Source organism: Paroedura picta, chromosome 13 (genome assembly GCF_049243985.1).
Source record: "Paroedura picta isolate Pp20150507F chromosome 13, Ppicta_v3.0, whole genome shotgun sequence".
NCBI classification, from domain to species: domain Eukaryota; kingdom Metazoa; phylum Chordata; class Lepidosauria; order Squamata; family Gekkonidae; genus Paroedura; species Paroedura picta.
The window spans coordinates 38,806,380-38,818,455 of NC_135381.1; the positions used below are offsets into that span (position 1 = coordinate 38,806,380).

A 12,076-nucleotide genomic window follows, 5' to 3' on the forward strand; every position below is an offset into this window, starting at 1 on the left:
GGTAGAACCCAGCGCTGCAATGCAGCATTAAAACATTGTACAAAAACATCTAGAAAGGATATCCTTTCAACCAAACTTTGGTGCAGAGCCTAGGTCAGGGGTAGTCAAACTGCGGCCCTCCAGATGTCCATGGACTACAATTCCCAGGAGCCCCTGCCAACAAATGCTGCCAACGAATGCTGGCAGGGGCTCCTGGGAATTGTAGTCCATGGACATCTGGAGGGCCGCAGTTTGACTACCCCTGGCCTAGGTTATCAGGGATGGAGGAAGAAAAGGATACATTGGTTTCTCAACATAATCTTAAGGGTGGTTCACATGTCTGTGGGCCTCCCTCGCTGGTTGTAGCACTCAACGATGACTTGTGGGGGCCAACTCCCACATCACTGTGTTCACACACTGAGCTGAGGGTTATTACACGTCAAGTAAACAATGTGAGAGCAAGCCAAGTACACGCAAGAGAGAGCCAGGCCTCAGTTAACAAGACAGAGGGGACTCCATGCTATCTCTTTCGCACCTCTGTGGCCTCCGAGTCCAAAAATAGGCCATTAAAATGTTCCTGTTCCTCTGACCCTCTTCACAATTCTCCCCACCTGAGGAGGCCACGCTGTTGCTGTCGTGGTTGGTAAAGCGGCTAAAGAGGGTCACTTTGCTGCAACAGGGAAGCCGTTCCTGGAACTCCGACGTTGTGAAGTAATAGAGAATCGGGTCGAGGCAGCAGTTCAGGCTTGCAAGGCACAAAGAAACGGGGTGAAAGTACAAAGCTCTGTGCCGCACTGTGCAGTCCAGGATGGCTTCCCTCTTCACCATCATAAATATGGGGAAGTTCACGTGGTAGGGTGTGAAGCATATGAAGAAAACGGCTGCGCATGCCAAGATCATGCGCAAAGCTTTCCGCTTCTCACTGGTGGGTTGCAGAGGGGTGCGGAGCTCCTGCAAGGATTGCCGCATTTTCCACGTGCAGTAAAGAATCAGGGCCAGGGGGACCACGAACCCAGCGAATTCGGCAACAACCACCATAGTGACCGAGGCTCCCATGGACACCCTCTTCATCCCAAGGTCTGCAAAGCAGGTGTTGGTGTCATTGGATAAGTCAGAACTCCTGAGAATTGGGAGGGGCAGGCAAGCGGCCCCCACCCCGGTCCATACGGCAGCGCTGATGGCAATGTCGTACCTGCGCTTCCAGTCCTTGGCTTTGAAAGGGTGGAGCAGGAAGAGGTACCTCTGGATGCTGATGCAGGTAAGGAAGAAGATGCTTGCGTACATGTTGAGGTATTTGAGGTAGAAGCACACCTGGCAGAGGAAGCTCCCGAAAGGCCATACACGGTTGAAGTAGTAGTACATGCGCAAAGGCAAGGAGAAGACGTGCGCTAAGTCGGCAGCAGCCAAGTTGATCATGAACACGACAGCTTTGGTCTTCTTACTGATGAGGCAGCACAACACCCAAAGGGCAAGGCCGTTGGCGAGGAGTCCCGGGACGAAGAGGACCGTGTAGGTGGCTGCGTAGAGGGAGGTGTGGAAATTTGTTGGGGGATCGGTGCAGTTCGGTGACCAACTCGTGTTGGGCATTGCGATTCCAGGGAGGCACCCTCAGAAGGCAGGTCAGGCTGGCTGGAAGTACCCTGGTCAGAAGACATTAGAAAACAGGATGTCAGACCCTGACTGATCCATAGTAAAATCTGACATCAAGAACTACACAATGCATTTTATTAAGACCAACCAAAGTAACGCAGTTGACCGTACAGGCTGGATGTTAAAGAACAAGAACTGGAAGGGAGAGAAAAGGGTAGGATGCCTAGAGGCAGGAGTAGTCAAACTGCGGCCCTCCAGATGTCCACGGACAACAATTCCCAGGAGCCCCTGCCAGCATTCGCTGGCAGGGGCTTCTGGGAATTGTGGTCCGTGGACATCTGGAGGGCCGCAATTTGACTACCCCTGCCTAGAGGGTACTGGTTGTGGTTAACTGGCATGTGATGGTTCCTCTGATGGACTGGAAAGACAAAACCAAAATGGAAGTTCGAACAGTTTGAAAACAGAACAACAATTTGTGGATTCCACAAAGAATTGACCCTACTTAGTGGGGCCCCCTAGAATTATTCTCCTGGAGTGTTCATGCAAAGATAACTACTTTTTTTCTTGTAAAGTATTATTTATTTGAAACATTTCAGCATACTTTCTCCCCTAGGAGGATCCAAAGCAGCTTACATAATTCTACTCACCTTCATTTTATCCTCACAGCAACGCTGTGAGGTGGCTTGTGTTGTGTGTGTGTGGCTTTCCCAAGGCCTCCCAGCCAGTTTCCATGAGTGGAGGATTCAAGCCACTTCTGGATCCCAGTCTGGCCCTTTCCCCACCACAACCCCCGGCCCTTGCAAAGGAGTCTCTGCGTTCCTATTGGCCCCTGAGAAACATCTCAACAAATGAGGGGGAGAAAAGTGTCTTGAGAAGCTTAGAGAGGAAGGATTGTTTTGCAAAGTCAAATGACCTGTTTAAAATAAAATACATGGTTATGTTCCCTTTTTCTTGACTGGTATTGGGGTATCTGTGCTCTCTCTGCTTTCTCTGGAGGAGAGAGATGAATTAGCACCCAGGCGCCTAGGTGTTATTAGGAAGGGTGCTCATTCATAACCAGAAACATTTTCATGCACCCTCAGATGTTCCACAAGTTCATCTGAGGAGTGCTCCTTTGGGTCTGGTGACTCAGAAATTGTGGAGTCATTTCCCATGCCAAGGGTGTCAACCTCTATAAAGCTCTGGGAGTGGAGGAATTGACTTTGGTTACAGCCTGGCATAGTTGTGCAAAAGAGTGCCTCGTTCCTTCTAGGACAGGGGTAGTCAAACTGCGGCCCTCCAGATGTCCATGGACTACAATTCCCAGGAGCCCTTGCCAGCATTCGCCGGCGAATGCTGGCAAGGGCTCCTGGGAATTGTATTCCATGGGCATCTGGAGGGCCGCAGTTTGACTACCCGTGTTCTAGGAGATTTACACGCAGCCTAAATGAACTGTGGGGGAGAAATGCCGGAACACATTCCTTTACCTTTTTCCACATGGTTTACATTCTCCTGATCTGGATTCTCCCCTGCCCTGTTTTCCTAAATGGTCCGTGTTAATGGAACCCACAACATGTGGCTGTGACTAAGGATGGGCATGAACCAGCTCACAAACTAACACTACTGACCAATTTTGGCTGGTTCGCAAAACGAAATTCGTGACAGGTCACCAGTCATGAACTTTCCACAAGCTTTCCTTTCCCATGAACGTTCGAGCTCTTGATGGAGATTTGTGCTCCCTTGTGAACAGATACATTTCCAAATGAACTGTCTCCGCTCAAGCTTCCAAGTTTCAGCGCAACAGGAGGGTGGGGCAGAATTTGGACAGCATGTTAGGGAAGCAACTGGGGGGGGGGGTCACATGTGACTCTGCTATCTCTAACTTCCACAAGATTAATTTTATACATTCCTGAACCTCCAGAACCTGCATCTGTCAAAAGGACTATCTGTCATAGCACGGATCCTGTGAAAGCTAGAGACACCAGACTTGCAAGAGATCTCTGGCTGACTGGCCAAGGACCCTCCCCAAACCTAGAACCAACTCGCAACACATGCAGGACATATTCCAGTACAGAACCTCCCCCCCTCCCCCCATGGTCTACCAAGGGATGGTGTTTACCAAGCGATTTTAGAAAATGAATGAGGCCTGATGGGCTTTTGCTCGGTGAAGCTTCTGATTGGCCATTGGAAAATTGATTGGCAGCTCAAGGATTTTTACTGTGTGACTGAAGGTAAGTGGCAGCTACCATTTTGTTTTTGGCTCCATCTCCTGCAACATGTTGTGTCAGAATAACAAAGGTGTCCATTGGTTCAAAGGGTTGAGGACCTCTGCTCCAGCATTTCCCAGCATCATTCTGATACTAAAGCCCAGTGATGAAGAATCCCTTTCCATAGTAACATATTTCCAGAGAACTTACATTAGAGCACTAGGGGAGCCCTGTTGGATCAAGCCCAGCCAGTCCAACACTCTGTGTCATGGAGTGGCCAAAACCCACATCCCTCAGGAAGACTACTAGCAGGTCCAGAACTCCAGAAGCCCTCCCACGCTTGCCCCTCAAGTACCAAGAATACAGAACATCACTTTTCCAAATGGGTAGCCATGTTGAACAGAAGTAGCACAACAAAATTTGACTCCAATGGCACCTTTAAGACCAACACACATGAGGAAGTGTCTGAGGAAGAGTGCCTGCACATGAAAGCTCACACCTTGAATAAATCTTTGTTGGTCTTAAGGGTGCCGCTGGACTCAAATTTTGCTGTTTTCTAAATATAGTGTTCCATCTGTAGCTTGTAGCTAATGACCACTGAAGGACCTCTAAGGGACCTCTGTTCAAATCCCCTCTTCTTCATCTGTTACATGCTGGAATACCCCACCTTGTGCTTTTTTAAAAAGCAAGAAAGCACTTCCCTTCCCTTTTTGGTTAATGACATCCTAGAAAAAAAAACATGTTAAATACATTTCAGAATAAAACATCTGAAACATAAACTTTCAGGCAGCAATTTGCTGGGGACAGTGATCAAAGGAAGTATATGTATGATGATGTGCATGAACGCATCTGTTTACACAAAATATTCGATATGCATGGGTGGAGAGGATGTGGGCCCAAGATTTACTTCCTCCCACCAATAGAAAACTCAGGGCTGTGTGCAGTATGCAGCCCTCCCCCACCGACTTGGATCTAGCAATGCATGAGAGGAAATGAAAATATATTAGTACAGTTCTATATGTACAGACAGCTGCATCAACACACCACTTCAATTGTAAGCTAGTACAGTTCCATAATGAGCCTCTTGTGGCGCAGAATGGTAAGGCAGCGACATGCTGTCTGAAAGCTTTGCCCATAAGGCTGGGAGTTCGATCCCAGCAGCCGGCTCAAGGTTGACTCAGCCTTCCATCCTTCTGAGGTGGGTAAAATGAGTACCCAGCTTGCTGGGGGGTAAACGGTAATGACTGGGGAAGGCACTGGCAAACCACCCCGTATTGAGTCTGCCATGAAAACGCTAGAGGGCCTCACCCCAAGGGTCAGACATGACCTGGTGCTTGCACAGGGGAGACCTTTACCTTTACCTTTACAATTCCATAAGGCCGCCAAAAAGGAGCTCTTCTGCCAGGCATTTGGTTGAGTTCGACCGGACCAGCAACATCTACTGAGCCCCCCAGAATCCATGCCCATGAACTGACCAACCACGAGATTACACTTAATATTTTAATGTCGTTACCACTAGTTACTGGAATGTTATTGTAATCACTGTTATTTATTTATTCATATTATTGCTGTTGTTTCATTTGACGCTATTATGAATTGTACTTATTATGAATTACACTGTACTTATGCATATGTTTCCCCATGTTCAATGTAAACTGCCCTGAGCTGCAAGCAAGGGAGGTATATCAATAAATATAATACATACATACATACATACATACATACATACATACATACATACATACATACATACATGCATACATACATAATTGAATGAAATTGCAATATGTATATATGAAAAAATGAAATTTGTGGATCGCCTGATTTTCTTTGCTTTTGAAATTGCATCCCAAGATACGTTTTGTCTTGAGCACACAGAAAAGATAGGATACAACGAACCTAAGATGCCCTTGTACATGAACACAAGAAGCTGCCTTCTGCAGAAACAGAACATTGGCCCATTAAGGCCAGTCTTATGTACTTACACTGGCTGGGTATTTAACCTGTTACCTGATCCTTTAAACTGGTGATTCCAGAGATTGAACCTGGGACCTTCTGTATGCCATGCAGATTCTCTGCCACTGAGCTACATCCCCTTTCTGTTCCCCTTGCCAATCTCAGGAAAGTTTTTGCCTCTTTAACGCAGTAACATTACAGTTTGCTCCCAACCACCATAGAGATTCCCCATTACCCCGATCCTCTAGTTATATTTCCTTGTTCTTAAATGGTCGAGATATTGTAGGTTTCAGCATGGGTCGCACCACCCCTTTGAACAACTTGGCAGAGTATGCAGAGATATGCCCCTCAGGGGACATCCTTTCCCACCGATCCCTTCCACCAGCCACGTCCCACAACCAACAGATGTGGAGAATCAAAGTGTGCATCAGAAACAAGTGACTGTGCCCTGATGGGTGACGAAAGGAGGAAAAGTTGAAGTGCCAAAACAGATATGCCATTTAGGTTTTTAAAAAGTTAACCCCACCATTTTGGTCCAAGTACAAGTCATAAGTCAAACCTTGCAATATGACTGCATTAACCAGTGGGGCATAACAGGGTGCTGTTTTCCCCTTAGGGCAGAAAACACAGCAGTTTTCATGGCTCGAGTTTCTGTGGTCCAAGAACTTTCCTGTTCACAGCAGCGCCAACTCACAAACTCCGAAGCCTGGGCAACTCCCTCAACGAGGCGTGAAAACGCTGTTTTTCCAAGCCTTTTGTCAACCACAGCCAAGTGAAGGAGCTTCAAGATTTGAGATGAGTTATGTGTCAATTGAATGCCAGGCTTTGCAAATTTGGGGAGAGAGCTGAAAGAAAGTTCCACTGCTGCCTCAAAATTGTTTCCTAAATTGTTTGGGTGAAAAATACCCAGTCTTATATATATATATATAATATAATGATTAGCAGTTATTAGCATGCCTTGGTCAGAAAAAATGTCAAGAACTTTAAATGTTTCAGTAAACTATTATTTTTAATACCAAATGAATACAATCCTTTCTTTCCCCCTAGCCGATATAATCTCCTATTCTGTTTCTTTTCTTTCTTTCCAAGAACCCCCATGGATATGCTGCATAAGAAGAAAAGGTTAGAAGTTGCTGATTGCAAAACTGTAAATGAATAAAAGTTTAGATGAATTGATGGTGAAAAGTGGCGATCTTTTCCAGAACAATGCCTCAGCTAGACTGCGACTCCTGTCACATTCAATGCGCGTAGTCTAGCTGACCCTTACGTGCTTACTCAGATGTAAGCTCCACTGATTTCCTGGCAATTATCTTAAGGACCAAGTCTCTGGTCCTAAGCATGCAGCAAACAAACACGTTCAGTTAACAAGCTTTTCATCCCCAACAAATATGCACAGAAGACAAAACCTTACCTCACCACAATTTCCATTCTTTGAAATGCCAACAACCACAGGAAGTCATGAGTACGTTTAGAAATGAAACGAGCCTCTTCTGACTGTCGAATATCCCCCCAGGTCTGAGGAGAGGGCTTCCTGGCAAACTCTTGACAATAATACAGATTTTCAAACCGTCTTGAGGAAGTCTTCCGAAATGCGACGACAGCCCGAGACTGGACAAAAGGAAACCCTGTATTCCGTTTCTCTTCCCTTCTGAAAATACTCTCAACCGCAGCTTCTGAAGTGGAAGCAAAGCCAATGATGACATCGTATCAATACGCTTGCCATTAAAGAAGCAGCCCAGCTCTGAGTTTTACTTTCTGTAATATCTAGCCCATCTAGGTATTAATGCCCTATTTTGCTCCCTACAGAGGCTCTTAGCAGCTGTGTGGTGTGGGAGATAGAGGTCATTTCTGCAAAGCAGTAAAAATAGCATTATTCTAGCCAAATGGCATAACGCTAAATATAATCATGCCTCTCGGCCCCTCCTCCCCTTTTTCCTGTCTTGCTCATCTCTGCCACCTTTTTGCGCTTCTCACCCTCCACAAGCGTTGCTTTAAAGGGAAGAAGAGAACAACATGTTTTATACATGACTCTCTTCTGCCTGTCAATCAAGTCAGGCAACCAATCCCCTTTCTCAACGTTTTAAAGGGTCCACGAAGCCCGCTAATTTTTTAAAAATTAAATTCTTTTCCTTTGAAATGCCTATGCATCTAATCATAGATGCGTAATGTTTTTTTTAATGCCACCCATTATGGAATCATGAGTCTTGAAACTTAAGATTTAAAAAAATTGTTCCTGATTTTTTTTGGGGGGGGGGAGACTTTAGAGAGGCATGCTTTGTGTTACAATTTTGGGAGAAAACTATTTTTGTCTTTGCCTGCATGCTTGTATCTCTATTCATTGCTCCAGACAGTTTGCTTAAAAAAAAAAGCCTCCTGTCCCCGGGGAAAAAAGAGAGGGAGGCAGGTGTAAGGGCAGGACATTGGAGGCGGAAATAGTGCTTAATTGCCTCCATACCTTTCTTTGGCTGCTGGGCTGCTGGTTGCTCTCCATTAGATAGTGCTACATAAATTGGTGAATCCACTTTTTGGGATTCACCAATTAGTGCTTTAAAATGAAGGATGTAGCCAGCCATTTCCTGCCCAGACAGTGCATGCTGGCAACGTCATATGGAGGGGATGGAATATAATGACAACCAAAGGTAAGCATTTCACTATTTTTATTGGGTACAGAAATGCCCAGAGAGTTGGACTCAGATTAAGGAGACCCAGGTTCAAACTCTGTTTCAGCCACAATGCTTACTGTCTGACCAGCTATTTCTTAGACTAATACATCTCACTATCTCAACACTGCCCGCGATGCCGTGGGCACTGCAGACTAAATAAAGCGGTAAGGGGTTCTGGGGCGGGATGTGTCCGGGATGAGGAAAGGTCTGGATTGGACCCTTCCTCCGGACAGACAATCGGAGGGACCAATCGGCAGGCGCAAAGCGCCTGCCGATTGGTCCCTCCGATTCCAAGCCCCGAGCAACTCCGAGCCGCGCACAGTTGCTCCTTTGCCGGCGGCCTGACGCGTGGAGGCGCAAAGCGGAGTGCGGCTGCTGGGGGCTCCCTGCCCGGGGGCCGCGCCCCTCGCTGTGTCAGCCCACCGCCCGAGGGAGCCGCCACCATCAGACTGCCGCCCGGGGGAGGCCCCGCAATACTGTGAGTATCTAGCGCCCGCTGTATTGGTCATACAGCGGGCTTGATTACTAGTTTATACATGTTAGACATGTTAGTCTGTAGTGATGTGTGAGGGCTGTGTGAGGCAGTGTCCGAATCAGATGTTCCAGGCTGACGCAGCCAGTGCTGCGATATGGGGGGGGGGGGGAGGCGCGGCCGCCGGTGTGTAATTCGGCACACACATGCAGCCGTGGAGTGTTGTTCTCTTCCACCATTTCAAGCAGGCATGTGGATTCCTAAGAAGCATGAGAAGGCGAGAGAGCCAGAAGGTGAGGAATTGCCAGAGGTATGTTATTTTTTAGTGTTACGTCATTTCGGTAACCCTAACCCTAACCTTAACCCTAACCCTAACCAGGATGGGTCAGAGCCAAGTGGATAAAGTCCCAGCAGTCACTGTTGAAATGTGGAGCTTCTTCTGAGCTTCCTGGGGCCAACTTTCCTCTCAGCAACAGTTGTAGGAACTGGATGGAAATAAGTCCTGTGCCGGAGACCGTAATTCTTCTGTGGGCCATCTTACGAATTTCAAGTAGGGGTAATCTTGGTGTAGTGGTTAGGATTGTGGATTTCTAATCTGGCGAGCTGGGTTTGATTACCTGCTCTTCCACATGCAGCCAGCTGGGTGACCTTGGACTCGCCACAGCACTGATAAAGCTGTTCTGACGGAGCAGTGATATCAGGCCTCTCTCAGCCTCACCTCCCTCACAGGGTGTCTGTTGTGGGGAGAGGAAAGGGAAGGTGATTGTAAGCCGCTTTGAGACTCCTTTGGGTAGAGAAAAGTGGCATATAAGAACCAACTCTTCTTCTTCTTCTCAAGACAGCTGGACTTGTACCACATTTTGAACAGAGCCAGCATGGTGTAGTGTTTAAATATAGCAGTTTCTAATCCGGTGGGCTGGGTTTGATTCCCCACTCCCTCACATGCAGCCATCTGGGTGACCTTGGACCAGACTAAGCCCTGATAGTGCTGCTTTGGCTGAACAGTCCTGTAAGAAGCTTTCTCAGTGTCTGTTGTGGGGAGAGGATGGGACAGCAAAAATGGGGCATAAAAACCAACTCTTCTTCTTCCTCTTCTTCCTCTCCAAGAACACCCCTTGCTATTTTTCCTCCCAAAAACAACTCTTTCCCTCCTAAATTCCCAACCTACACTTGGTGCCTTGAAGACCTCTTCAAATTGCAAAGCCTCCCCAGACTACCGAGATCAGTACCCCTGGAGGAAAAGGTTATCCGGGAGGATGGCCAATATAGTGTTCTACCTTGCTGAACTTCCTCCCTTCCTCAAACTCTTTCCTGCTTAGGCTGCACCCAAAATCTCCAGGAATTTCCTAACCCAAGCCAGCAACTCTATTCAGTCCTCTTCTCAACCGATAACTAAATGTCTTCTTAGCCCTGGATTAAGGATGCAGGGAAATGGTGTGGCAGATACCATGGAGTGGTGGGGTGGATTGAAATGGTACCACCCATCCTTCCTCTTCATTCCTAGGCATGTCTGAAAATCCCCTGCTGCAATTGACTGACTCAGACTCAGAAAACCTTTATTGGTATACAGTTCAAGGAAGCAAAATGGGTTAGACAAGACTATGTTCCCTCACTAGCAAACATAAGTTATTTATTTGGCATATGCTTCCAAGGGCATTGGCTACTCTCGCAAGTTAATGGGATCCTTTTCTGAAAGCATTAATTTGATGATGAGGGATTTAGAATTGACTTTGGAATTTAAACCCATCAAATATGACTGGATAGAAGTTCTTTGGGGAGAGAAGTCTGGACACTCCAAAACAATATGTGGTAGTGTGTTTGGGACTTTACAGCCATGTGGACAAAGCCTTTTGGGGGTGGGAAGCTGATGGAATCTTCTCCAGGACACACTTGAGGGAAAGGAGTTGACTCTGGCAAGAAGGAAAGCCCTCCTAGCCAAATGAGAGTCCAGTTGAGAGAGATAAGCTGGTAGGAGTTTATAGTTGGATGAGATGCCCCAGAATTGGGGGGGAGGGGACAGGTATTACTTGGGACAGAAGTTAAATTTTGCATTTCAATATCCTCAAGTCTACGCAAAATTACCTTGAAAATGTCTTTTTCACTCAGACCCATAAGCCACACAATATCGAGGCCAATATTTTTCAGTTTAAGTAAAATTCTATCATACCAACTGGAAATGTACGGGTCACACAATAGGTCCCATAGCAGGCTGCCAGAGTAGGCTGAGAAATGAATTCTCAGCCAATATTTGAAGGTCAGCAGCCAAGCTTTCCAAGCCAGGTGTTGCTGACCTAATTCAATAAGTGGTTTGATCGGCAACACTTTTGGGTACGTTGAGTAAGGATCTTAAAAACATGGAATGTAGAGACTCCAATTCATTATTAAGGTCAAAGATCCAGATTGGAATGCCGTACAAAATTTGTGGGATGAATTTCACAGAATAATTTTTTTAACATGGCTGGAATATTTTTATTCCCCTTTTGATGGTAGAATTTAGTAAGGAGAGCTTGGGATGTTTTCATGGTTTTGGCTATCTGCTTCTTATGATGTACCTATCGGTTATTAAGAGAGAAGTTGAGACCAAGGTGTAAACTGCACGGAGCTTTTATTCCAACCCCAGATCGATTCAGTCCCTGCCCTCTACACAGAATGCAATTTCCGTTTGGATTTGGGGCGATTTAAAATTTCCTTCTGCAGCAAGAAGGATTGATCCGGAGTGACCCTACCTTTATTGTGCGATATCTCAGAGTGCTCTTAATCCTGAATGTATTATAAAATCGCATTGTTTTGAATCTGGGCTCTCCTCCGTGGTAGAGGACCCATGATTGGCTACAGGTGGTCATGTGACAAGCCTGCCTTAAAGGAGAAGCCCCTAAGTTCTCTCAACTTCTGTCGGCCTTGGATTTTTTTTTTGTGCCTTCTTCGTCCCCCCCCCCTTCAAGAAAAGAAAGGATTTTTTCCTCCCTCCTCTGACTTCTTTGATCCTCTCCTCTCCTTCAAGAAAACAAAGAAAGAGTCTCCATTTGCCTCCCCCCCCTCTTCTGAGCCTCCCTAACCACGTGCAGAAGACTTTCCTGTTTCAATGGGGAGGGGGGGAAGAGGAAGATCCAAGTTCAAAGCTATCTGAATTCAACAGGATTGACAATGGAATAAACAAAGTAAGTGCAGACTCTGCCCAAGATACTTGAAATGAGAGATTTGTTCAATACTGTGCCCATCAATCTTCCATG

General features: G+C 46.4%; 1 protein-coding gene across 2 annotated transcripts; it reads right to left on the reverse strand.

Moving 5' to 3' along the window:
• Positions 1 to 200: 200 nt before the first annotated feature.
• LOC143822724 (putative P2Y purinoceptor 10) lies at positions 201 to 7,262 on the reverse strand. Of its 2 annotated transcripts, none has more exons than XM_077308215.1 (2): positions 7,123 to 7,262; positions 201 to 1,619 (listed from the first exon to the last, which is right to left on the reverse strand). In XM_077308215.1, exon 2 carries the CDS (start codon positions 1,564 to 1,566, stop codon positions 475 to 477), a length of 1,092 nt encoding a protein of 363 aa, XP_077164330.1. In that variant the 5' UTR covers positions 1,567 to 1,619; positions 7,123 to 7,262; the 3' UTR covers positions 201 to 474. The 2 variants fall into 2 exon arrangements, with proteins under 2 accessions (XP_077164330.1, XP_077164331.1); XM_077308216.1 differs by having other exon boundaries at positions 7,128 to 7,257.
• Positions 7,263 to 12,076: the final 4,814 nt, after the last annotated feature.